The sequence below is a fragment of the Bufo bufo genome, chromosome 4, assembly GCF_905171765.1.
Source record: "Bufo bufo chromosome 4, aBufBuf1.1, whole genome shotgun sequence".
Taxonomy (NCBI): Eukaryota; Metazoa; Chordata; class Amphibia; order Anura; family Bufonidae; genus Bufo; species Bufo bufo.
Window position 1 is genome coordinate 133,956,574 of NC_053392.1, and position 24,045 is coordinate 133,980,618.

The 24,045-nt window shown below is 44.2% G+C and overlaps 1 protein-coding gene across 1 annotated transcript; it reads left to right on the forward strand.

Moving 5' to 3' along the window:
* Positions 1–174: 174 nt before the first annotated feature.
* Positions 175–23,621, forward strand: ING5 (inhibitor of growth family member 5). Its single transcript, XM_040427942.1, has 8 exons — positions 175–310; positions 3,951–4,022; positions 14,951–15,117; positions 18,896–19,007; positions 19,116–19,203; positions 19,349–19,484; positions 20,654–20,715; positions 22,370–23,621. The coding sequence occupies exons 1-8, from the start codon at positions 274–276 to the stop codon at positions 22,404–22,406; spliced, it is 711 nt and encodes a 236-aa protein (XP_040283876.1). The 5' UTR covers positions 175–273; the 3' UTR covers positions 22,407–23,621.
* Positions 23,622–24,045: the final 424 nt, after the last annotated feature.

A 24,045-nucleotide genomic window follows, 5' to 3' on the forward strand; every position in this document is an offset into this window, starting at 1 on the left:
AAGCAGGAGGAGATTTCAGCCAATAGGAACAGCGCGCAGCCCAGGCAGCGCACCAATCACCGAGGGAAAGCGGCTCAGCCAGTGGGCGGGATCAAACGAAAAAAAAAGAAAAAAACATCGCCGTGCGTAGAGCGCGGGCCCTCCAGCCTAATGAATATTAATCAAGCAGCCTTCCAATCCGCCGCGCCGGAAACGCACTGCTCATGAATAATCCAGCGAGTCGCTGAGCGGGATTGAGATCTGAGGAAGGAAACGCTCTAGCACTTTGCGAACATGGCGACTGCGATGTACCTCGAGCACTACCTGGACAGTAAGTGCCGGGGCAGAAGGGCTGAACGGGTTGGGTGGATGGAGGTGTTGTTTCCTGACGCGGGCTGAGGGGGTGAGAAAAATTTTTTTTTTCACCGAGCGTGTTATTAAAACTGCGTCACCACTTTGCGGGCGCGCGCTCCTTGAATGGGGGAGTGTACGTGATGACGTACTGTGGGTTTACGTAACGAATGTGAACAAGGAAAACTTTATTGGAAATGTTTATTCTGTCTATAAAATATATGTAGTCAATAATCTCTCAGGTGGAGCTATGCTAAGTGCTTTATAAACGTATAATTGTCTGGGGCGTAGCTACTGCTGAGATGTCGGGATGTGGTACTGTTGTGGAAGAGTATCGCAGATGTGTGTGTTATTTTATATCCCCCCCAGAAAAGGAAACGAAAAAACATGACTGCCATATGTGCACCATATACAGCAGCTGTTAGTAAAAAAAAATAATCATGAAAGGGTGTATAACTGCAGTATCACATGGTTTATAGTCTGTTACTATGGAGACACATGGAGCTGCAGGCATAAAATAAGTCGATTACCGCCTGTGGACTATACGTCTGGTTGGTCGGCACCTATCTATGAAGGACATTTCTAAACCTCTTTGCACAGTTTGCAGCTGCCAGAGCAGGGAACCCACTGTCAGTGACAGCTGAGCTCCCACTAGAGAAGGCAGGGAATGTGTTTTTTGCCATCCCTGCCTTCCCTGTTTGGCGTTGCTGTATACACAGTGCTCAGTCAGCGCTGTGTATACTGATCAGGAAGCGGCAGTCCTGAATTAGTCCCGGTGATCGCTGGGTCTTGGCGGACCAAGATCGACCTTATCTTATCTCACTGTGATCTTGTAGTAAAAAAGATCACAGAGAGGCAACGGAGCATTATCAATCATGTTACTGCTCCTTGTCCCGGCTGTCCGGAGCGGGGCTTGGCTCTCTTTCACACAGCGGATTACCCGCTCGGCATCTGCTCATGTGAAAGAGCCCTTATACGACCTCTCTGGGGGCAGCAGAGCCCCGGCCGGCTCTTGACGATCCGATTACGCATGTGCAGGGAAGCGCAAGAGGAGACGCTGCATATTAAAGCCGGCATGTAACGAGGTCTGTCTGTGGGAGACGAGCGCTTATTGTATCAGGATCCGTGAGTAACAAATGAAGCATTAAAGAAAGCGCTTTACTAATATAATATATCCGCATTACATACGAGTTAAAGGTGTTGTCCAGGTTCAGAGCTGAACCCGGACATACCTCCATTTTCACCCCGGCAGCCCTCCTGACTTGAGCATCGGAGCAGTTCATGCTCCGATGCTCTCCTTTGCCCTGCACTAAAACGCACAGGGCAAAGGCATTTTCAGGAGTTCCGGTGACGTACCGGGCTCTCCATGGGGCTGCCAGGAAGCCCGGTGATGTCACCGGCACTGATGGGCAGGCTTTAGCGCTGCACTAGCCAGTAAAACAGCTAGGGCAGCGCTAAAGCCCGCCCATCAGAGTCGGTGATGTCACCAAACACACTGCCGGGCGGAAGCTTCCGCCCAGCAGCGTGTTATTGTAAACAAAAGAGCCCATGCCATGCGCGATCTAGCGCAGGGCAAGGGAGCGCATCGGAGCATGAGATGCTCCGATGCTAGCCTCAGGGGGGCTGCCTGGGTGAAAATAAGGGTATGTCCGGGTTCAGACCTGACCCCGGACAACCCCTTTAACTGGCAAACAATACAATAAGCCACTCAACTACAAGGCAATATTGGAGAAGACTGTTAGGATGTTTCATAAGTTTGTTACCAATTAAGAGAACCTTGCAATTCAGTTAACACTGAAGAGAGATACAATTGCCGAATATCAACTGACACTGCTAACTGCACGCCAAAGTGAAGAAATACAAGACAAGGAAACCGCGTTTTTAAAATTTTTTATATGAACATTATATATGCGAGAGCTCTGCATTTACCATGATCATATAATTGGGTGTACGAATTCTGGGGTGTTTTATTTATATTTATGTATTGTTTTTTAGTGTTGTACTGTATACATGAATTAGTAAAGTTATATGCAAATTACTGTGAGCCAGCCTTTATTTTTTTTTGTGTTTACTTATATCACTGAGGGGTGGTCAGTGGGCTGGGCTCCAGTTCAACTGGTGAGCATCCTCTATTCTATTGTTAATTGTTTTAAAAAATGACATATGTCCAGTAAAGGGTGCAAAAATTATTTCCCTAATTGAATAGAAAAAAAAAGTTATGGTTTTCAAAATGGTAAATGTGCCTGGTCAGGGAAAGGGGTTAATGGCCCTATCAGGCTTCGGTTAAAGGGAGTCTGGATAGGTGACATGAAATCAAGTGTAAGCATACCTATGGTGCCTTTTGTAGCGGCAACATACCCGAAAATACCATGTGTAGATATAGCTTGTTAAATATAAATTGTCAAGCAAGTGTCCCTGGCTTTCCATCAGTATTCCCCCGGCTCCCCTCACCTTACCTCCTGAATGCTGGGACTAGCATTCCTTTACATCAGGGATGCTCAATGTGTGGCCCTCCAGCTGTTGTAAAACTACAACTCCCATCATGCCCTGTTGTAAGCTGATAGGTGTAGACTGTCCGGGCATGCTGGGCTTTGTAGTTTTGCAACAGCTGGAGGGCCGCTGGTTGGGCATACCTGCCTTACATTATCTTTGCAGCCAGTATATTTGGAGAGAGCATAGGTGTAGACATAAGGGAATGCATCAGTCAGGAGGGATTACCAAAAAGCCAAGCAGCCAGGATACTTCCCTGCCAAAGAAACGGACGGTGTATAGGTGTTGGCTAATTTACATACAATGCAAGACTGAAATAAACTAAATTTTTTTTGGGTATACTACTACTACTACTATGACATGTATTTTTAGAGGCTCCCCGCAGCCGTGAACCTAGCCTTAGTGGTCTGTTAGTATATATCATGCGGGCGGAATCTGTTTTATCATATTGTGTCTACATCTCCATTGCGTACCTATGTGTCACCATAGTAACTGACTGTAAACAGGTCCTGTGTAGCCTGATTCTGCAGCCATACGTATGTCTCCTCTTTCTCACTAGTATACATTCAGAATGTTGGCAAGAAGTAGGTGGCTAGCAATACCAGTGTCGGGTCAGACTACACAAGGGGGTGTTCGTAGTCTGTTACCATGAAGACATGTAGAAATTATTTTGCCCATTTGCAAATTTGCTTAATGTTAGGTTTACTGCAGATGTGTCTTGTTGTTGGGCCTTTCTTTAAAGAGGACCTTTCACTGGTTTTGACTCTTCAAAATCAGTACAGGGAGGAGGAGAGGTTTCTCAGGAGGCGTCTCCTTCTCCCTGGCTGTGGCGGGCTCCTATTGCAGCGGACTGCGTCACAGCCAAGGAGAAGGTGAGCTGTTTTTTCTCAGCGGACTGCACTGATTGCAGTGATCACTTTGGATCGGATCATCAGTGCTGGAACTGAGCTGCTTGCAGGAGGGAATTGGCTTTGCTTCTTGATTTTAAACCTATTCCAGCTGTTAGTTCATTTTGACAACCTGTTTATCATGGAGCGTCCCTCATTATATACATCTTTGTTTAAAGGAGGGTTCCTTTTTTTTATTTTTTTGTTAACCTTTTATGAAGTGCTGTATTTTTTATTTTTCAGGTATAGAAAATTTACCTTGTGAACTCCAAAGGAACTTCCAACTTATGAGTGACTTGGATCAGAGGACAGAGGGTATGTGTACGTGGGCTTCGCTCATTTTTCTCCATTTGATACTTTTTCAACTTTCATAAAATAATGAACTAATTATCCATGAAGCAAAACCGTGTAATGCAGCACTGACTTGTGGAAGAACTCGGCAGACCACATGAAGGATCCACGGTGTGTTCACGCCCAAGGAGATCAGCAACGGTTGTAAGAAGGAATCCAGTGTGTTAAATAAAATTGCATCTTTAGTCAAGTATTCTCATAAAAAAATAAAAAACGCACCTTTTCAGAACAGCCAATTGATGCGTTTTGACCGTCTTGCGATTTTAATCATAAAGTGAATATGATTAAGGGTACAATTACACTAGCGTTATTAAATTCCGGCAGGCAGTTCCGTTGCCGGAACTGCCTTCAGGATCCGGTAATCCGTATGCAAACAGATATCAATTATTTTATTTATTTTTTCCATATCCGTCTTTCCGGTATCATCCGGAATAACGGATCCGGTATTAATTTTTTTCAAAGCTAGAAAGAACTGCGCATGTGCAGACCGGAAAACCGGATCCAGTGATGCGGCAATTTCCGGAACACTTGATACCGGATCCGGCATTAATACATTTTAATGGAAATTAATGCCGGATCCGGCAAGTGCGGTAGTGTTCCGTGATTTTGCATGCTGCGGTATTTTGTCCGGTCAAATACAGTACAAGGGACGGAACGGAAGACATCCTGATGCATACTGAACGGATTGCTTTCCATTCAGAATGCATTAGGACAAAACTGATGCGTTTTTTTCTGGTATTGAGACCCTTTACCGGATACGCTAGTGTGAAAGTACCCTAAGAACACAAGGCGGTTGAAATGCATCAGTGACTTATGTAAAGATGTGGATTTTTATTGCGATATTAGAATAAAAATCTAATTTTATTTCACACGCTGGATCCCTTCTTGCAACTGTTGCTGACCCGAAGGGCTTTTTCACACGAGCATGTCCCTTGCGGGAATCGTGCTCTGTGTGAGAGAGATTGTGTGGTCTGGACTTAGGAAGTGTACGCCACTATCATGATTGATAATGCTGTGTGCCTCTTTCTGACCTTTCTGTAACGTAATCATAGTGACAGCTTTATGGCAGTATGATTCCGTTACAGAAAGGTCAGACAGAGGCACACAGCGTGATCAGTCATGATAATGCCATGCGCTTCTGTAGTCAAGACCGCACAAATCCTCTCACATGGAGCGTGATTCCCACAAGGCACATGCTCGTGTGAAAGAGCCCTAAACCCCAGCATGCAGGGGTCTCTCCATATGTAATTTCTAATCTGGTAGTAGAACATTCCTGGACAACACCTTTTAATTCCTAAGTTGGGGCTCTGTTCACATCTGCATAGCAGGCTCGGTCATAACTTCCTGTAATGGCATAGCTTGCAGTACGTTTTTATTTTTTTCTGGCAAAATGATGGCCACTATTTTAAGTTAATGACGTCTATCATGTGATGGATTCGTCACAGTTTGAATTCTGTGCTCATGTGATGAAACCGAAAAACAGACTTCCCAACGTAAATGTGAACTAAGCCAAAAAATACAGTTGTTCAAGCGCTTTTACATCAGTTACTAATTTGATTAGTCTTTTTATTTATTATAGTAGTACATTTAAACACGTAAGGCTGACTAATGTGAATCATAGTAGCATCTCATAAATCCATCTCATTATAATGGAAGGCATCATAGGACCCCTTCTACAATGCATTTGGAAAGTCTTCAGACCCTTTCACTTTTTTCACATTTTGTTATATTGCAGGCTTGTGCTAAAATAAAATAAGTTCAAGTTTTCCCCATCATTCTGCACTCAGTCCTCCATAATGAGAAAGTGAAAACATAATTTTCTCATTAATGTCATTGGGGGACACAGCACCATGGGTATACACCCAGCTACCACTAGGAGGCGACACTAGATATAAAAAAGGTTGGCTCCGCCCAGGTGGGATATACCCTCTCCACAGCCACTAGGCTAATCAGTTTTAGTCTAGTGTCCGTATGAGGCAGACATGACCTGCTCTGTTTTTTGCAGGTCTTGCTACTTTTCATTTCTCGGCCTGCTGCAGGATGGCGCTCCATCGTGGATTACCACTTTAGTTGCACCCCTTGCTGGCGCGTACTTAAAGTACCTACGCCGGTCAGCCAGTCCCCCATTACTGCATCCGCAGTGGCATGCCGGCAACCCCACGCAAGCGTTGAGTTTGCCGAAGGGGTGACCCTGCGGCGCCTAAAGACGCCGGACGGTAAGTATTCTCCCCTGCGTCCCTGCCCCAGGGGGTCCCCCGGGTTCACCCCCCTTTTCTGGCTAGGGGATGGGATTCATTTTATTTGGGGAGCCTGGTTAGGTCCCTCCTTCCCCCTTTTTCTTCCCTCTCTTGGGTATCCTTCACCTCCCTGGCCACCTCTCCCGGCCTTTCCCTCTACTTTAGTCCACGGCTTCTGCCGGACTAGGCCGCATCTTCCCCGGCCTGTCCTTGGGCCCCTGGTGCTCTTTTTGCCCTGTGTTTCCCCTCCCTGAGCGTCGCTTCTCCTCAGGAGCCTCCCTCACCCGTGTTTTTTTTTTTTTTTTTTTTTCCGGAGGGCCCCCGTCTCCTGCGGTTCCGGTCTGCTGACGGCACACATTTTTTCCAGCCACCTCATTAATCGAGGCCTCTGCTTCTTTCTCGCCTAGGTCGCGTCTTCTCCCGGCCCCCCTTGCTTCCCGGGCTTTTTCTTGGCCCCTCCCAGCTCCTCTCGGCTTATGGGAGGGGGTTCTCTTCCCCTCCTATCCCAGCCTAGCATGGGCTTTAACCCTGTGGGGGGAGGTTTTCACTTAACCTCTTTTTCAAGAAGAAAGAGCCTCCATCTTGCCAGCAAACCTCCTTGCACGCTGCTGCAGCACTTCTTCGGGGGAGACTTCTTCTGGAGTCCGGTAGGACAGCCTCTGGTTGGCTGTTTTTTCATTTTTTCAGGCTCACTATCAGTCCCCATGTCCTCTTCCAGAGCCCCTGCTCCTGGTGGTCGCCATGTATTTTTCATGCCGTCAGCCTTCCCTGTTTGTGCGCAGTACCTTGCTAACTCACACGAACAAGGAACTAATTAGTACGTCCGCTAAATATATGAAAATCACTGCCTGAAGAACGTATTATAGAAAATAATAAAGTGTTTTTTAAACTCTAGGTTAAAAAACGGGAAAGACTGTATATCACTATCCGTGACTATCAGGTTTCCAGACTCAGGCAATGTGGTGTAGGAGTTTAATTGGATCCCCAACACAGCCTAAAGTCTGGACAAAATCCCTATCCAGCTAGCACAGTAATGCCAATATATACTGGGGAGGGAATCGGGACACGGTTCATATATTTGAACCAGGCACAGGTGCGTGATCAGAAGCAGTCCTACCTAGCATAAATTATAAGGCAGCTTCGAGTGAAAGTTAAGCTGGTTGCCAAGGCAATCCAGTATACAGCATCCACAAGATGCTATAATATATGTGGACGCTCACTCAGCTGCCTCCATCAGCCTAACATTCATGTATACACACACTGGGTCTCGGTCTCAGACCGCATACACACTATCAAGTGAGCTGTTGCGCTGCTTGACTATTGATCTGCACCCTGCCTAGAGAGCCGTGTCCTAATTATAGATCACCGGCTCAACGCGTTTCACTATGGCACTGTAAGCCACAACTCATCAGGAGCAAGAATCTCTTATTACATAAAGTAGCCTGTGGAGCAGAACTAGCCTCACACTTTGGCGTGTCAAGGCTCCGGCGCTTTGATGGCCGTACGCGGCCGCTCAGACGCATCATCAGACATTCGCCCCTGATCTGCCCAGTGCCCGCGTCACAGCACATGCCTCCTTACCAGCGCAACAAGCGCTCCTGTATAGGGGGAATCGAAGATCGCGGCTCAGTATATGTCACCTCAACGCCTCACTCTGATGTCAGAATAACAGGGAACCCTAGTAGGTGACAGAACGGTATATATATGCATCGATTATAAAACCATATTAAGGAAAACACAAACCAAAATTAGTTAACACTGTGTTGCCCTAGTATTCCCCGCTTATTACCTAACATATCTGTATACTGCAGAACACTACTTGCAGCAAACAGATAAGAAATTTAGGAAAAAGATAAGCATCAAAGGACAACCACACAATTCAGTATATGTATAAACGCAAGGGTATGTGGAAGTAACCATGGTAAGTGATACATCTGGCTCAAATGAAGCAAGAATAGGAAATCGCTTCATTCAGGCCCCTAGGCTGGATGGTTTGTAGCTTAAAGATCCACATGGCTTCTTTGCGGAGTAGTGGTGTATCCACATCTCCGCCACGTCTGGATCTATTATGCATGACAATCCCCTGAACTCGCAACACATCTGGATTACCAGCATGTGCCTCACGCACATGACGAGACACCGTAGTGTCCTGTGAGTTGCGGATATCCGACAGATGTTCGCCTATTCTCCTAAGCTCACGCTTGGCCTTACCTACGTATTGTAGGGCACATTTGCAAGTAATCAGGTACACTACACCCACTGAGGACCGAATATTGTATCTCTCTCCAGTAGAAGAACTGGTAAAGAAATCTCCTTTCATGATGTACTTGCATATAATGCAAGAACCACAGGGGAAGTTGCCTTTTGCTGTATTTTTGAGCCATGTTTCAGGCGTGGGCCGGGTGTAAAGGCTATGCAGTACCTTGCTCCCAGGCCCTTCATGTCTCCCTGACCACCCCTTCTGTGTTGGTCCCTCCTGAATTGGCCTCTTCCCTGCCCCCAAGCCATAGGGAACCTTGTCAGACTCTCCCAATCCATGGTGGAGTCTCTGGACCGCTTGCCTGCCCAAATTGCGGCCGCCTCTGCCCCTCCCAGGGACTTCTCTGTAGACTGGGCACGCTCACATTCAGACACCAGGTCGTCCCGCAAACGACCTCTGGTTGTCACATCTATGTCTCGCTCCTCCTCGGCATCCTCAGGTCACCCCAGGACAGGTCTGAGGCTGGTGACGTATTCTCCCCTGCCGCATCTTCCGCCTCCTCGGAGGACACCTGCACCTATTCTGACTCTGAACAGAGCATCAGGCGGTCTTCCACCATGCCGAATGTCTCTGGGTGGTCAAAAACAAATGTCCACTGAGGAACTTCTGCTCTCCGGGGTTGGTACCCCCTTTAGTGGATTTTCAAATGGCACTCCCCTGGCTGCACAGGATATTATCCACACAGGTAAGTCAGCTTGCCGCCTCTCCAGTATGTGGTGCTTTACCCGTCACTGTACTTAGCACACCTATGTGGTGTCCCAGGTACGTACGCCTTCCCCTTCACAGGGGGGTACTCGTACCACTGCCAAATGCTGTATCCGGCAGACTTTGCTCGTTCCAAGGTATCTCCTTTTCAGCTGGAGTAATTTCTCTATTCCAGGGGCTAAATTCAACACACTCTCCTAGTCGGGGAGTGTTCCAGACCACTGTATTACTTCTCCAGACGCTGTAGCCAATACACCATCCTGGGGCTAGCGTGCACCATGCAACATATTACAGGGGGAGCCCTGGTTCACCATATTACTCCTTTATTAGATGAAGTACCTGTATCCTCTCCATTCACAGTAGCCATGGCACCTGTCTGGCTCTAGCGTGCACAATGCAGCCACCTTGCTTCCTTCAGTGGAGTTACCTGTACCATCTCCAGATGCTGTAGCCTTTACACCTGTCTGGTTTTTAGTCTGCATTAGGCCTCTTTCACACGGGCGTTGCTAAAAAAATGCGCGGGTGCGTTGCGGGAACACCCGCGATTTTTCCGCGCAAGTGCAATACATTGTAATGCGTTTTGCACTCGCGTGAGAAAAATCGTGCGTGTTTGGTACCCAAACCCGAACTTCTTCACAGAAGTTCAGGCTTGGGATCGGTGTTCTGTGGATTATATTATTTTCCCTTATAACATGGTTATAAGGGAAAATAATAGCATTCTGAATACAGAATGAAAAGTAAAATAGCACTGGAGGGGTTAAAAAAAAATAAAAAATAATTTAACTCACCTTAATCCACTTGATAGCGCAGCCGGCATCTGCTTCTGTATTCTTTTCTTTAGGACCTGGCTGAAGGACCTTCGATGACGTCACTCCGGTCATCACATGGTACGTCACATGATCTTTTACCATGGTGAATCACCATGGTAAAAGATCATGTGATGACCGGAGTGACGTCATCCCAGGTCCTTAAACTATAGTTAATGCTCTCCACAGGTCCTATACAGTAAAAGAGTCAGACGGAGATGCCCGCATCGCGAGCAAGTGGATTAAGGTGAGTTAAATGATTTTTTTTTTTTTTTAACCCCCTCCAGCCCTGTTTTACTTAGCATTCTGTATTAGGAATGCTATTATTTTTCCCTTATAACCATGTTATAAGGGAAAATAATAAGGTTCGGGTCTCCATCCCGATCGTCTCCTAGCAACCGTGCGTGAAAATCGCACCGCATCCGCACTTGCTTGCGGATGCTTGCGATTTTCACGCAACCCCATTCATTTCTATGGGGCCTGCGTTACGTGAAAAACGCACAAAGAGGAGCATGCTGCGATTTTCACGCAACGCAAAAGTGATGCGTGAAAATCACCGCTCGTGTGCACAGCCCCATAGAAATGAATAGGTCAGTATTCAGTGCGGGTGCAATGCGTTCACCTCCCGCATCGCATCCGCGCGGAATACTCGCTCGTGTGAAAGGGGCCTTACACAGCTGTTTTACTCGCATTACACCTGTCTGGTTCTAGTATGCATCATGCAGTCATTCTACTCCTTTATCAAGCACAGTACCTATGCCATTTCCAGATGCTGTAGCTATGTCTCCACTCTCATTATCGTGTGCACCATGCAATCAGATTACTCCCATTCAGGCAGAGTATTTATAGTATCTCCACGTGCTGCGCCCGATTGGTACAATCTGTGGCCCATACGGCTCCTGCATTACTGGCTAGGCAATCATGGGGTCCCTCTTCATGCTGAGTGATGGTACCATCCCCAGATGCTGTATTAATCACCCTTTTCTGGTTCTAGTATGCACCTGGCACCTCATTTCCGTCGTGCTCTGCAGTGTACTTGTACTATCTCAAGGCGGTGTATCCGACAGGCCATCGTGGTTGGAGTATGTACCTGGCAACCATATGTTCTCTCCCCCCCCCCCCCCCCCCTTTTTGGGCGGAGTAGAGTTGCAATTCTTAGATCCGGTATATGGCTGGCCTCTTCAGATCTGACACCCGGTGCAGTACTTCAAAGTCTTTTCATGGCCCCTGTACCTAGGCATGATTTTTAGTTTATTGCTTGTCATGCACCAGACAAGTGCCGTCCCCTTGGGCCTTGCCGTTTTCTGCACCTGTCAGTTTTTCCCCCTTCCTTGGGGGTTTCATTGTGCTCTGCTGATAGCTGGTTTCTACATGTCTGTGTAGTCTCTCCTGGCTTCCCTTGGCGAATTCTTCATCCTCTTCTGACATATGGATGTCTGGCCTTTCTTTTACAAAATCCAGGCTGCTGTACTTTCCCATTTCGGGGCAGTGCTATACAGTTTTCTAGCCACTACACTTGGGATGGTTGGTTAACCATGGCTGATGTTTTATTTGTATTTATTTATTTTCCCCTATGGTAGATACATTTCATTTTTACTTTGATAATCTGGCTATTATTGTCCTCATGTGGTCCAGTTCTGTGGACCCTACTTGAGCCTTTGTCTGGGTAATCATGCTTGGAGTCCCTGCCCCAATGATTCTTTCACAGTCTAGCTTGCCGGTTCCCTCTGGGGATCTACTCGTGGCATCTCTTACCGGAGCTTTCCCTCTTTTTTTGAGAACTGTTCCTCCTTAGGCTGTTTGGAGTCCTCTCCCTTCTACTCCAATATCTCTCAAACGTGTGTCCCTTTTCCCTGAGACTTCATGTTGCCAGGGATATCTCTGGTCTTGCATTTCACAGCGATATTTTGTTCGTTTTTCGGAGACTCTTTCCTAAACTCCTAGGTCTTTCCGTTCCCTTCTCCTGGCCATTACCTAGGACCCCCTCCTCCCCCAGGGTTTGGCTGCTTTCTTTAGCAGGATGGGGTTTCTACCTTCTCATAGGGTGTTTCTTTTTGCCCACCTGCCTTGCTGCGGAAGGAGACTTGCTCCCTTCCCATGGTTTTCTCTCTACCCTGGCCTTTACAGGAGGTTGGCCACAGACAGGCCATGGTTTTTGGTCTGAGACAAGTTAGTTTTTTCCTTGCTGGGTCCTCTTTCTGGTCGGGTTCTTTTGCTTCCAGACCTAATAGAAGCGCCTTCCTTTTGCCGAGGGGTGGTCCACAGGGTCTTTTAGCTTATTTCCAGGAAGTTTTCTCCTTGGTTAAGGACTGCTCAGTCTTTTTTTTTTTTTTTTCCAAGGCATTTTCTCTCCTGCCAGGTACCCTCATAGTCTAATTTTCTTGTTGGGTCTGTCCTCTTATGGATTCTCTTCCTGGAGCCTCCTTCCATATACAGAGCACTAGGTCGTTACCAACAGACATTGCTGTGCTACTCTCCTGTTTTCTTCAGGAGGAGCCCTGGTTCTTCCAGATCCTTCCTCGGGCTCTTTAGTGTGCACTTGTTCAACTCTTGGTTCTTGCGCAGGACATCTGCCTTGCTCCCTATCCCACCTCACGAGGAGCCGGGTGTTGCTCCTTGTTCCTTTCTGGGCTTTTTTCCCAGGCACTTGTCCTTAGGATCCTGACTGTTTCCTATATTTTTTTTTTTCCTTTGGAACCATTTCATGCTATGGCCTATTCTGGTTCGGTTGGGTCACATGGTTTTCCAGCACCTGTGCATCCAACTTTTTGCATGAGATTTCCTTCCCACCCTCAGACTGATTTGGGATGTCAATCACAGAAAAAAATGCACCAAACTGATATGCCACTGACTATACTGGCTAGTCATAAATGCAGATATTAAAAGCTGAGACTTTTGCCAATATATTCCTGTCAGGAAAATATCGGAGCCCATCATGCACCATGTCACGGTCACTCAGCATGGCAAGGGGTCCTACCACTACGCTAACTATGGTGTGAACAAGGTCTGAAGGTGATGTAATCCAGCTCACAGCCAAGCTTCCACACAACCGCCTAGCAGGACAACTAGTGCAATGTGAACAAAGCCAGACTGTAAGCCACACCCATATCAGACCATGTGATGGAGGCTACCAGGTGCAAAGGAGTGTTTGAATGCCAGGTAAAGGCACATACACTACATATAAAACAAGACACAAACACAGAAATATAGTGGCAATTCTGGGGGAGCTGCTCAACCCCTAACACTGTAGAGTATTTTTCATTGGGGGAGCAGCCCCACCGCATGTGGACCGCAGCAAACGACTATCCCCAGCAAAAAATGCATACAATGGAGGATGTCGGTGCGGTCCACATGCACCACAAAGGCATCCTACACAAAACGGAGCATTGTGTGGATGAAAATATAATCATATAAATCACAGAAAAAATGCACCAAACGGATATGCCACTGACTATACTGGCTAGTCATAAATGCAGATATTAAAAGCTGAGACTTTTGCCAATATATTCCTGTCAGGAAAATATCGGAGCCTATCATGCACGACGTCACGGTCACTCAACATGGCAAGGGGTCCTACCACTACGCTAACTATGGTCTGAACAAGGTCTGAACAAGGTCTGAAGGTGACGTAATCCAGCTCACAGTGATTTATATGATTATATTTTCATCCACACAATGCTCCGTTTTGTGTAGGATGCCTTTGTGGTGCATGTGGACCGCACCGACATCCTCCATTGTATGCATTTTTTGCTGGGGATAGTCGTTTGCTGCGGTCCACATGCGGTGGGGCTGCTCCCCCAATGAAAAATACTCATAGACACATAGAAACATAGAATGTGTCGGCAGATACTCTACAGTGTTAGGGGTTGAGCAGCTCCCCCAGAATTGCCACTATATTTCTGTGTTTGTGTCTTGCTTTGGGATGTCCCATGGTGCTGTGTCCCCCAATGACGTTAACGAGAAAATTTGGATTTCTGTACTTGCCGTAAAATCCCTTACTCGTTTAATTAATTGATGGACACAGATCCCACCCTCTGTTTTTACTTCTTTTCCTGTCTCCGGACTGCTGTTCTCGTTTCCTTCTCCGGTCCAGGACATGTTGGTTCTTTGATTTGTTTCTTATATATAGTCCCGAACTTAGTCCTTTAGGTGCTTTTTAGCAAACTTTCATGTGTCTTTTTTACTAAGGAGGAGACTTCTTTCCGGCCATAAATCCCAGATTGGTGGTGTGCTGCAGTGATGGCTGACTTTCTGAAAGTTTCTCCCATCTGCGCACAAGATCTTTGGAGCTCAGTCAGAATGACCATTGGGCTCTTGTTCACCTCTCTTACTAAGGCCCTTCTCCCCCGATTTATTTAGTTTGGTGAGGTGGCCATCTCTAGGAAGAGTCCTGGTTTATCCAAACTTATTCGTTTTAAGAATTATGGAGGCCACTGTGCTCGTGGGAACTTTCAGTGCAGCAGAAATTTTTGTGCCCTTCTCCAGATCCATGCCTCTTTAAATGGAATTTAGTTCAGCGGAGCCTAGCATTTCTAAGTGTCGTCATACCAAAAGTTCAAAGTACTTTAATTACATTTCTTAAATTCTTTTTTCACTTTCTCATTATGATGATACTGAATGCAGATTAATGAGGGGGAAAACTTGCGTTTTATTTTAGCACAAGGTCTCAACCTAAAATGTGAAAGGGTCTAAAAATTTCTAAATGCATTGTATATATCCAACAGCTATGTAACTGTTCCTGGAGCCCCGTGATGCTATGTAATATACTGTCTGGATATGTAGCATAATCTTTACAATCTGAAAAGCTGATGCATGTTACCATATAGCTTACAATTTAGCCATAGTTTACAGTTGTGCTTTTCAACTTTTTATATATATTTATAGATAAAAAGAAAGAAATTGATGCATTGGCCAGTGAGTATATAGCCAAAGTGCGGGATCTGACCCCAGAACAGAGAGTACAGCATCTACAGCACATCCAGAATGCTTACAGCAAGTGCAAGGAGTACAGTGATGACAAAGTGCAGTTAGCCATGCAGACATATGAAATGGTAAGAGGAAAAGAAAAACGGGCTAACCTTGTTGCAGTACACAAGCTGGCCTTCACAGGATTTTGGAGATTCAGGCGTTGCCTGGCCAGCAACACTTTTATATATTTGCCTGTATCCAGATTCACAAGTTCCTATTATGGAATGTTTTCTCCCCCTCCCCTATACTTATTATTCTTCGGCTGAACATGCATGTGTTTTCAATAGGGAAAGGAGAATAAGCCACTTCCAGACACCTCTGGCAGCGGCTAATGTATTAGATCCATCTGAAATCTGGTTCAGCAGACTTGCATCTTAAGGTATGTTCCAACTTGGCTTTAAGGGGTTGTACAAGAATGAGCAACCACCACACTTGGCCGGACATATAGGAAAGCTGCAGTGACCAGATCCCCTTGCGTCATGGGACAATTTTTCATGACGTGAGGGAAGCCGGTCATTGCTGTGACCAGTGATTGGCTGCAGGCAATGTCAAACCAGATTCTTTCAGTGAGGGAGCCCAGCAGAGCATCGCAGGCTGGAAGAAGAAGCAGCGGGGAGCCCAGCAGAGCAAAACAGGTAAGTAATCTTTCCTTTACAGGTTTGGCCAAGTGGGGGGGTTTGCCACCCCCCCCCCCCCCCCCATTCTTGCACAAGCCCTTTAAGTGTGTTGTGCAGTAGCAGCAAAGTGGGCGACATATGGAAAAGTTTTATTCTCTACAGAGTATCCGCACAAGAATCTGCACATAACTTGACATACAGTGCAGATTTTAAATCCACAGCATGTCCATTTGTGTTGTAGGTATCTGCTGCAGATTTCACTGTTTGCAGTGCGAAGGAGATTTCAGACAGATCCACTATGGAAAATCCACAGGGAACTCTCTACTCAATCAGTAAAATTGCCAATTGATTTAAAGGGGTTGTGAAGCAATTTATATTGATGAGCTATCCTCAGGATAGGTCATAAATATCTGATTGGCGGGGGTCTGACACTCGGCGGGCATCCCCGCCAATCAGCTGTATGGAGAGGAGGCAGCACTCCATACAAGCGCCACTTCCTGGTCTTTATGCTATGCGTCGTCTCCTCAAGTGAATGGAGCAAATACTTGTCATCAATTGACACAACCAAGATAAGGGTTTTGGTCAGACCGATACTATTAAAGTGGGCTAAACCCTAAAGTCCAAAAGAATATTCACAAAATGGGTAGCTTTATTAATACTTAACATTTAATTATTTAAAAGTTAAAATAATAGGCCCTTGATGTATAGAAAAAATCTAGACTGAGTGCAATTGGGATATTGCATACAACTCTCCGTTGGCATGCCAATATAGAGAGAGAAAAAATGGACCAAAAAAGGAGGAAGGGACAGATATAATGATAGGTTGAGAAGAGAGGATGCGTAGTAAGAGGGACACACTGCTGAGTCACAGCCCTAGGTGTCCCTTATCCTAACTCCTCAACACACTATAAATCTATCACTAGCCCTAGTTAGCCCTACCTAGACCTGGACTGCCCAGCTTTGTCCGAAAGATAGAATGTGGTCCCTATTTCTAGAGAATAACATACCAGATCAGAAAAAGGGGGGCAGTATATAGAAGACTGACAAACAAAAATTATATATATGTATATGAGACAACCTATATAAATTGCGATGAATGAGCTATATAGGTACAGTGCTCAGGGATCAATAGTGGGTCCCAAGTTGATAAAGAACGTCCCATATATATATATATGACACAACCTATATAATTTGCGATGGATAAACTCAATAGGTACAGTGCTCAGGGATCAATGGTGGGTCCCAAGTTAATAAAGAACGTCCTGACGCGTTTCCTTGAAGGTTAGCAAATCTTCAGGGGACTACAACCTTTAAATGTATTGGTCACAGAATTTGACTGAATTGTAAGTGTCACAAGTTCAGTCCAATATTTCAATTTCTGCAAAAGGTAGCTCTCAAGTATCCAGAGCAATAGCCACACTAATGGTACACAGAAATATTGTCATTTCACCAGAAAGGACTCAGAGAACCCCCCTATGACCACCTGTATTCAGGGTCATAGATTCAAAAGTTATCAAGTAACTGGGTCTAGAGTCATTTTGGTTAAAAAGCATTCAAACTAACACGTGACCACCTGTTTGAGGGTCGCTAGTTTGATTCATCAATCAGCAAAAATAATAAAGGGGTGCGGGTGTCACGCCTCGGCATTCCGCGTAAGGCAGCTGCCATACGCGGAATGCTGAGGCGTGACACCCGCACCCCTCTGTGAACAGTTGGTGTATCACGACTGTACAGATAAGTACCTTGCTGACTGTATGTGCTCAAATCTTATCGCTGTACAAGCGCTTTCTGGCACATAGCATTGAACGGCTTTTTGAATATCATCTGGTGGGTGATAATACACCAGCAAAGCTGATTCAATGTTTGAGAGACAGCTTCTTTAGTTGCTCTGAGTGCAATTGAGGTCATTTGTATTGTCTTATACCTGGATTTTATTTAAACTGGTGGTCTATCTGTTATACCATGCTTTATGATTGACTTTTGAACAGATAGTCACTTTATTATTTTTGCTGATTGATGAATCAAACTAGCGACCCTCAAACAGGTGGTCACGTGTTAGTTTGAATGCTTTTTAACCAAAATGACTCTAGACCCAGTTACTTGATAACTTTTGAATCTATGACCCTGAATTCAGGTGGTCATAGGGGGGTTCTCTGAGTCCTTTCTGGTGAAATGACAATATTTCTGTGTACCATTAGTGTGGCTATTGCTCTGGATACTTGAGAGCTACCTTTTGCAGAAATTGAAATATTGGACTGAACTTGTGACACTTACAATTCAGTCAAATTCTGTGACCAATACATTTAAAGGTTGTAGTCCCCTGAAGATTTGCTAACCTTCAAGGAAACGCGTCGGGACGTTCTTTATTAACTTGGGACCCACTATTGATCCCTGAGCACTGTACCTATATAGCTCATTCATCGCAATTTATATAGGTTGTCTCATATACATATATATAATTTTTGTTTGTCAGTCTTCTATATACTGCCCCCCTTTTTCTGATCTGGTATGTTATTCTCTAGAAATAGGGACCACATTCTATCTTTCGGACAAAGCTGGGCAGTCCAGGTCTAGGTAGGGCTAACTAGGGCTAGTGATAGATTTATAGTGTGTTGAGGAGTTAGGATAAGGGACACCTAGGGCTGTGACTCAGCAGTGTGTCCCTCTTACTACGCATCCTCTCTTCTCAACCTATCATTATATCTGTCCCTTCCTCCTTTTTTGGTCCATTTTTTCTCTCTCTATATTGGCATGCCAACGGAGAGTTGTATGCAATATCCCAATTGCACTCAGTCTAGATTTTTTCTATACATCAAGGGCCTATTATTTTAACTTTTAAATAATTAAATGTTAAGTATTAATAAAGCTACCCATTTTGTGAATATTCAAATACTTGTCATCTGCACATCCAAGACGAGGTGCAGTGTAATGAACAAGAAGCGGCGTTCGCGAGGAGCGCTTCCTCCTTTTCAAACAGCTGATTGGGGGGGGTGTTGTACTCCTGCCGATCAGATATTCATGACCTATCCTGGGGATAGGTCATCAATATAAATCGCTGCACAACCCCTTTAACATTCTCCCTTTTTTCCCATTATTAAAATTTATTTGCACAACGTAAATCTGCCATTTCAGGTCTTCAGTTCATAAAATGTAAGATCTGGTGCCCACTTCATGAGGTTGCCACGCCACTTCACACATCTGGTATATGTAACCCAGAAATTAAGCAATGTGTCTGTTTTCAAAGGTGGACAAGCACATCAGACGCCTGGATGCTGATTTGGCTCGATTTGAAGCTGACCTGAAGGAAAAACTAGAAGGCACAGAGTTTGACAGCTCGTCCGGACGTGGGATAAAAAGTGAGGTTCAATGGTTGGCACTGCCGGCTTTTGTGCTTGTTTAACAGCATCTATTAAGTACCGTTATTTTGGAATATAAAATATCTGTTTTTACTGTGTGTTTGACAGAGAATCGTGGTCAGAAGGATAAGCGTGGGTCTCGAGGTCGTCGAGTATCTGAAGAAGATACTGTAAAGAAAAAAAAATTAAAAGGAGGGTACGTCCTTCAGAGCACTCTGTCTGCAAATTTTAATAGTCTTCTGCAGAATTATAGAAGGCATTGCTTTTTGTGATATGGTATGATATCACTTTTCTATCTGATTTATGGACATTGTGATTAACATTTATGTTTTATACAACAGGCCAGTGTTCTCCGACTCGGTCCTATCGGTGCATCCTTCAGACGTCCTTGATATGCCGGTAGACCCTAATGAACCCACATACTGCCTGTGTCACCAGGTGTCCTATGGGGAAATGATTGGCTGTGATAACCCAGATGTAAGAATTCTGTATATCATATCATTCCTAATGCCCCAATAGAGGGTCCTTTTACCTTTAACCAAATTTTATACCTAAACTGCACAATCTGAAGAGGGCCAAGGGTTGGTCCTACGCTAGTTTTGGTGTTCTTAGTGGGGGGTGAAAACTGATATTATTGATGGCATAAAAATAGTGTATAAGTAGAGTTTCTCTTACACTGCACATTATTTAAATTTTGGTGTAAGGCCCGCTTGCTTTTACATGTCAGTGTAATTAACGATCTGTTCTATTTAAGTTGCCGAATCGATTAGGGAGCATTCACACAACCGTGTTTTTCTTCCGTTTCCGTTCCGCAATTTTTGCAGACAATGCATGGACCCATTCATTTCTATGGGTCCTCAAAAATTGCGGAATGCCTTTCATTGTCATCCGTGTGCTGTCCGTTCCGTGTGTCCATTCCTTTTATTTTAGAACCTGTCCTATACTTGGCCGAAAATTGCGGTCCGTGGCCCCATAGAAAGTCAATGGGTCTGTAAAAAACGGATAGCACACGGAAATGCATCCGTATGTCATCCATTTTTTTGCAGACCCCTAGACTGAAAACATTCTAGGAAACCCCATTTCAGTTTTTTGCGGACCATGAAAAACGGGTGACACACAGAAGCACCACGTCCGTATTATACGGACTTGCGGAACAGAAAGATAACTGAGGACATACGGAACACACGGATCCGCGATTTGTGGACCGCAAAACCAACACGGTCGTGTGAATGCTCCCTTAGTCAAATGTGCTGATTACAGAAGTATGACTGGCAAGTGGACAAAAACTGCACAATTAAATACCAGTCCCATCTCTAAGGTCTCATGCACAAAACCGTATGTATTTTGTTGTCCACTAAATGCAGATCTTCAAAATACGTATGACGTCTGTGTTGCATCCGTGTTTTTTTGCGGACCCGTTGACTTTAATGGGTCCATGGTCTGCATTTTGCAGGCAAGAATAAGACATTTTCTTTCCTTTTGTGGAAGAGAGATACGGATGCTATTAGCACAGGAAAAATACATACGGTCATGTGCGTGAGGAGCACAATTCGTTTTTAAGGATTTCTGTATTACAGTGTAAAAAATAAATAATTATTTCTGATAGACTTGGACAGAGATCTCACAAAATCTTTTGTTATTTTTAGTGTCCCATTGAGTGGTTCCATTTTGCCTGTGTAGATCTCACCACTAAACCGAAAGGAAAGTGGTAAGTATGAAATGTTCTTGCTGCTGAAAGTTCGAATAATAGTTTTAGTAAATCCATACTTGTATCTGGTTATTGAAAGGACACAGGCTTAAAATAAGTTTGTTTTTAAAAAAATAAAATAAAAATTAACTGGCAGGGTCCAGCAAAAGGGCTTCCGTTACTGATAATACAGCCATCTGCATCTGCCGTTTGAATGGTTCCAGTTGTATTATCTTTAACATATTTTTAACATTGCCAAAGCAGATCCGTCATTTAACTTCATTGAAAGTCAATGGGGGACGGATCCGTTTTCTATTGTTGCAGATTGTTTTGCTCCGCATCCCAGGATAGAAGGCAAAATAAAACATGTTGCGGTTTGCTCTCCGGTCTGGGAATGCAACTAAATGGAACGGAATGCATTTTTGAGAATTCCATTCTGTTCAGTTGAGTTTTGTTCCCATTGACGATGAATGGAGAGAAAACGGAAGCTTTTTTTTTTTTTTTTTTCTGGTATTGAGTCCCTATGACGGAACTCAATACCGGAAAACTTTAACGCTAGTGTGGAAGTACCCTTACCTAAACACCGTAGAAAAAATAAAATAAAACCTTACATCACAAAAAGTGCAACGCCAAGCGATATGAAAGGCGTATGCCCCCCAAAATAGTATCAATAAAATCCCGCAAATAAAATGAGCCCCTACATAAGACAGTCGCCCAAAAAATAAAAAATAAACTATGGCTTTCAGAATATGGAGACACTATAAAAAAAATCATTTATGTTTAAAAAAAACATTTTAAATGCTTTATTATGTAAAACATAAACAAACAACCAAAAAAGTCGTCATATTTGGTATTGTCGCGTCCGTAACAACCTGCTCTATAAAAATAGCACATGATCTAACCTGTCAGATGAACATTGTAAAAAAAAAAAAGTGCCAAAGCGTCTATTTTTTGTTACCTTGCCTTACAAAGTGTATTCTAGAGCAACCAAAAATCATATGTACCCTAAAATAGTAACAGCAATACTGCTGCCTTATCCCGTAGTTTCCAAAATGAGGTCACTTTTTTTGGAGTTTCTACTCTAGGGGTGCATCAGGGGGTCTTGAAATGTGACATGGCAACTTAAAATTATCCCAGTGAAATCTGCCTTACAAAAACCATATGGCGTTCCTTTTCTTCTGCTCCCTGCCGTGTGCCCATACAGCAGTTTACGACACATATGGGGTGTTTCTGTAAACTACAGAATTGAGGTAATAAATATTTTGAGTTTTGTTTGGCTGTTAACCCTTGCTTTGTTACTGAAAAAAAATAGATTAAAATGGAAAATCTGCGACACGACAGTTGCAAAAAATCCATCCAAGATTACACAAATGGGCGGTCTGTATCGCTGCCTGAGGCTGTTTTAAAGGCGGGTACCACTAGTACGTCACTGGCAATAAACAAACAGACCTTGCCTTGTGCGATGGAGCGCAAGGCAAGGGGGTGCATTGGAACAAGGAAATGCTCCGAATGCTCCACTCGTAAATGAGTAAAAAGAGGTTATATCCGGGTTCAGCTCTGAAGCTGGACAACCCCTTTAAGCAGCAGTTTAGGATATGTTGTCCCCTCCTCTGACACATTGGTCCCTAAACATAAGCACTTTGTAACAGAATACTTTTTTTTTTTTTTTGTGTAGGTTCTGTCCTCGCTGCACTCAGGAGCGGAAGAAATGATTACAACACCACAACGTTGATCAGATTTCTCCTTATTACTTCCACATGATTTTCTGTGCATCGTCCCAGTCCTTTTTATTGCTACTGGATGGCTTCCTAAAGATTAAAAGAGGAAGCAACAGATTTACTAAATCTACAACCCTCTTCCTAGGAAGAGTACTGTTGCACTTTTGGACTGGTACTGCTATTAATTTCTTTTTGACAGTGTAATTTCATCATCTTATGTTACTGAAAGGGAGAACAAAGTAAAGCACGTTTGTCTTACTCCATGATTTGTGCTTAAGGGGTTTGTCAGAGTTTTTTTAAAAATTTTACTAAAGTGCCAGGAACTTGGTAAAAAATAAATATAACTAACCTTCCTGCTGCCGCCGCCCTCATCTTCCCCCAAGCTCCAGCCAGTGACATGTTGTTTGGTTGCAGTGCCAACATTTTAAATGCCAGTGGCTGGCCTCCGCAGTCTAGTGTCGTACACTGCTGAGGCTAGGAATTATCTGCACCAGCACTTCAGTAAAACTTAAAAAAAACAAAAAAAACTTTGACAACTCCTTTAAACATACAACGCACATGTTCCACTATGCACACAAAATGTCAGTGATATAAGATTTGTAAATCAATTTTATTGGGACACTCTTGACACCTTATGTTACAAGTACTGACTGTAAGGCGATATACACACAGTGAAAATCTGTTATGGTATGTCTGGTATATGAAGTGTAAGTACAAACTAAATCAATTAGGGGCCATGCACACAGCTGTATTATGGCTCTGCACATCCACTGCTCTGTCTTGTGCATGATGCCTTGAACTATATTGTAGCTGTAGACGATAGATAGCATTTTTTGTGGTGGGTATTTGTGTTACATGGGGCTGCATAAAAGGAACCCTTTTTGGGTGCTCCAAGCACTCAAAATGCATGTGAAAGCAGAAATTGGATTTTTTCATATAAACCAGTTTTGATTCCTTTCATATAATTTCTTCTGTAAGGGAGCACTATTATGCTTATACCACTTTTCACATGCAGGTTTGTACACTTTGGGCAAGCTAGTGCATCTGAATGTATGATTTGGTGCAGTAGTAATCCTACCTTTATAGGCTGGTTTCACATTCCCTTAAGGGCTCATTCAGACGACCGTATTTTTGCGGAACAGATGGGGCCGCAAAAGATGTGGACAGTACACGGTGTGCAGTCTGCATCCGTACTTCCGTTCTGTGGCCCTGCAAAAAAGATAGAACATGTCCTATTCTTGTCCGCAATTGCTGACAAGAATAGGCATTTCTACACAGGAGAAAGACTATCTGAAAAATGCGGAACGCACACGGCTGGTATCCATGCTTTGTGGATCCGCAAAAAACGGATACGGTAGTGTGAATGAGCCCTAATAGTGATGAGATTATGTCCTGCTTTTAAGACTAGTTTCATGAACTTTATACAAACCTAAAATGCAGCTGTATTATGTTTTTGTGCACATATAAATGTAAAGTGCTGTGTCGCACCATATAGGTACCATTAGATACCAGAATTCTACTGTGTGTATATTAACAAACATACAGTAATGTGAAAAAGTGTATAATATATAATTACGCATGTGCCATATCAGTTGATAACATTCAAACCCTACATAAAGGTTAAGGTGATGTA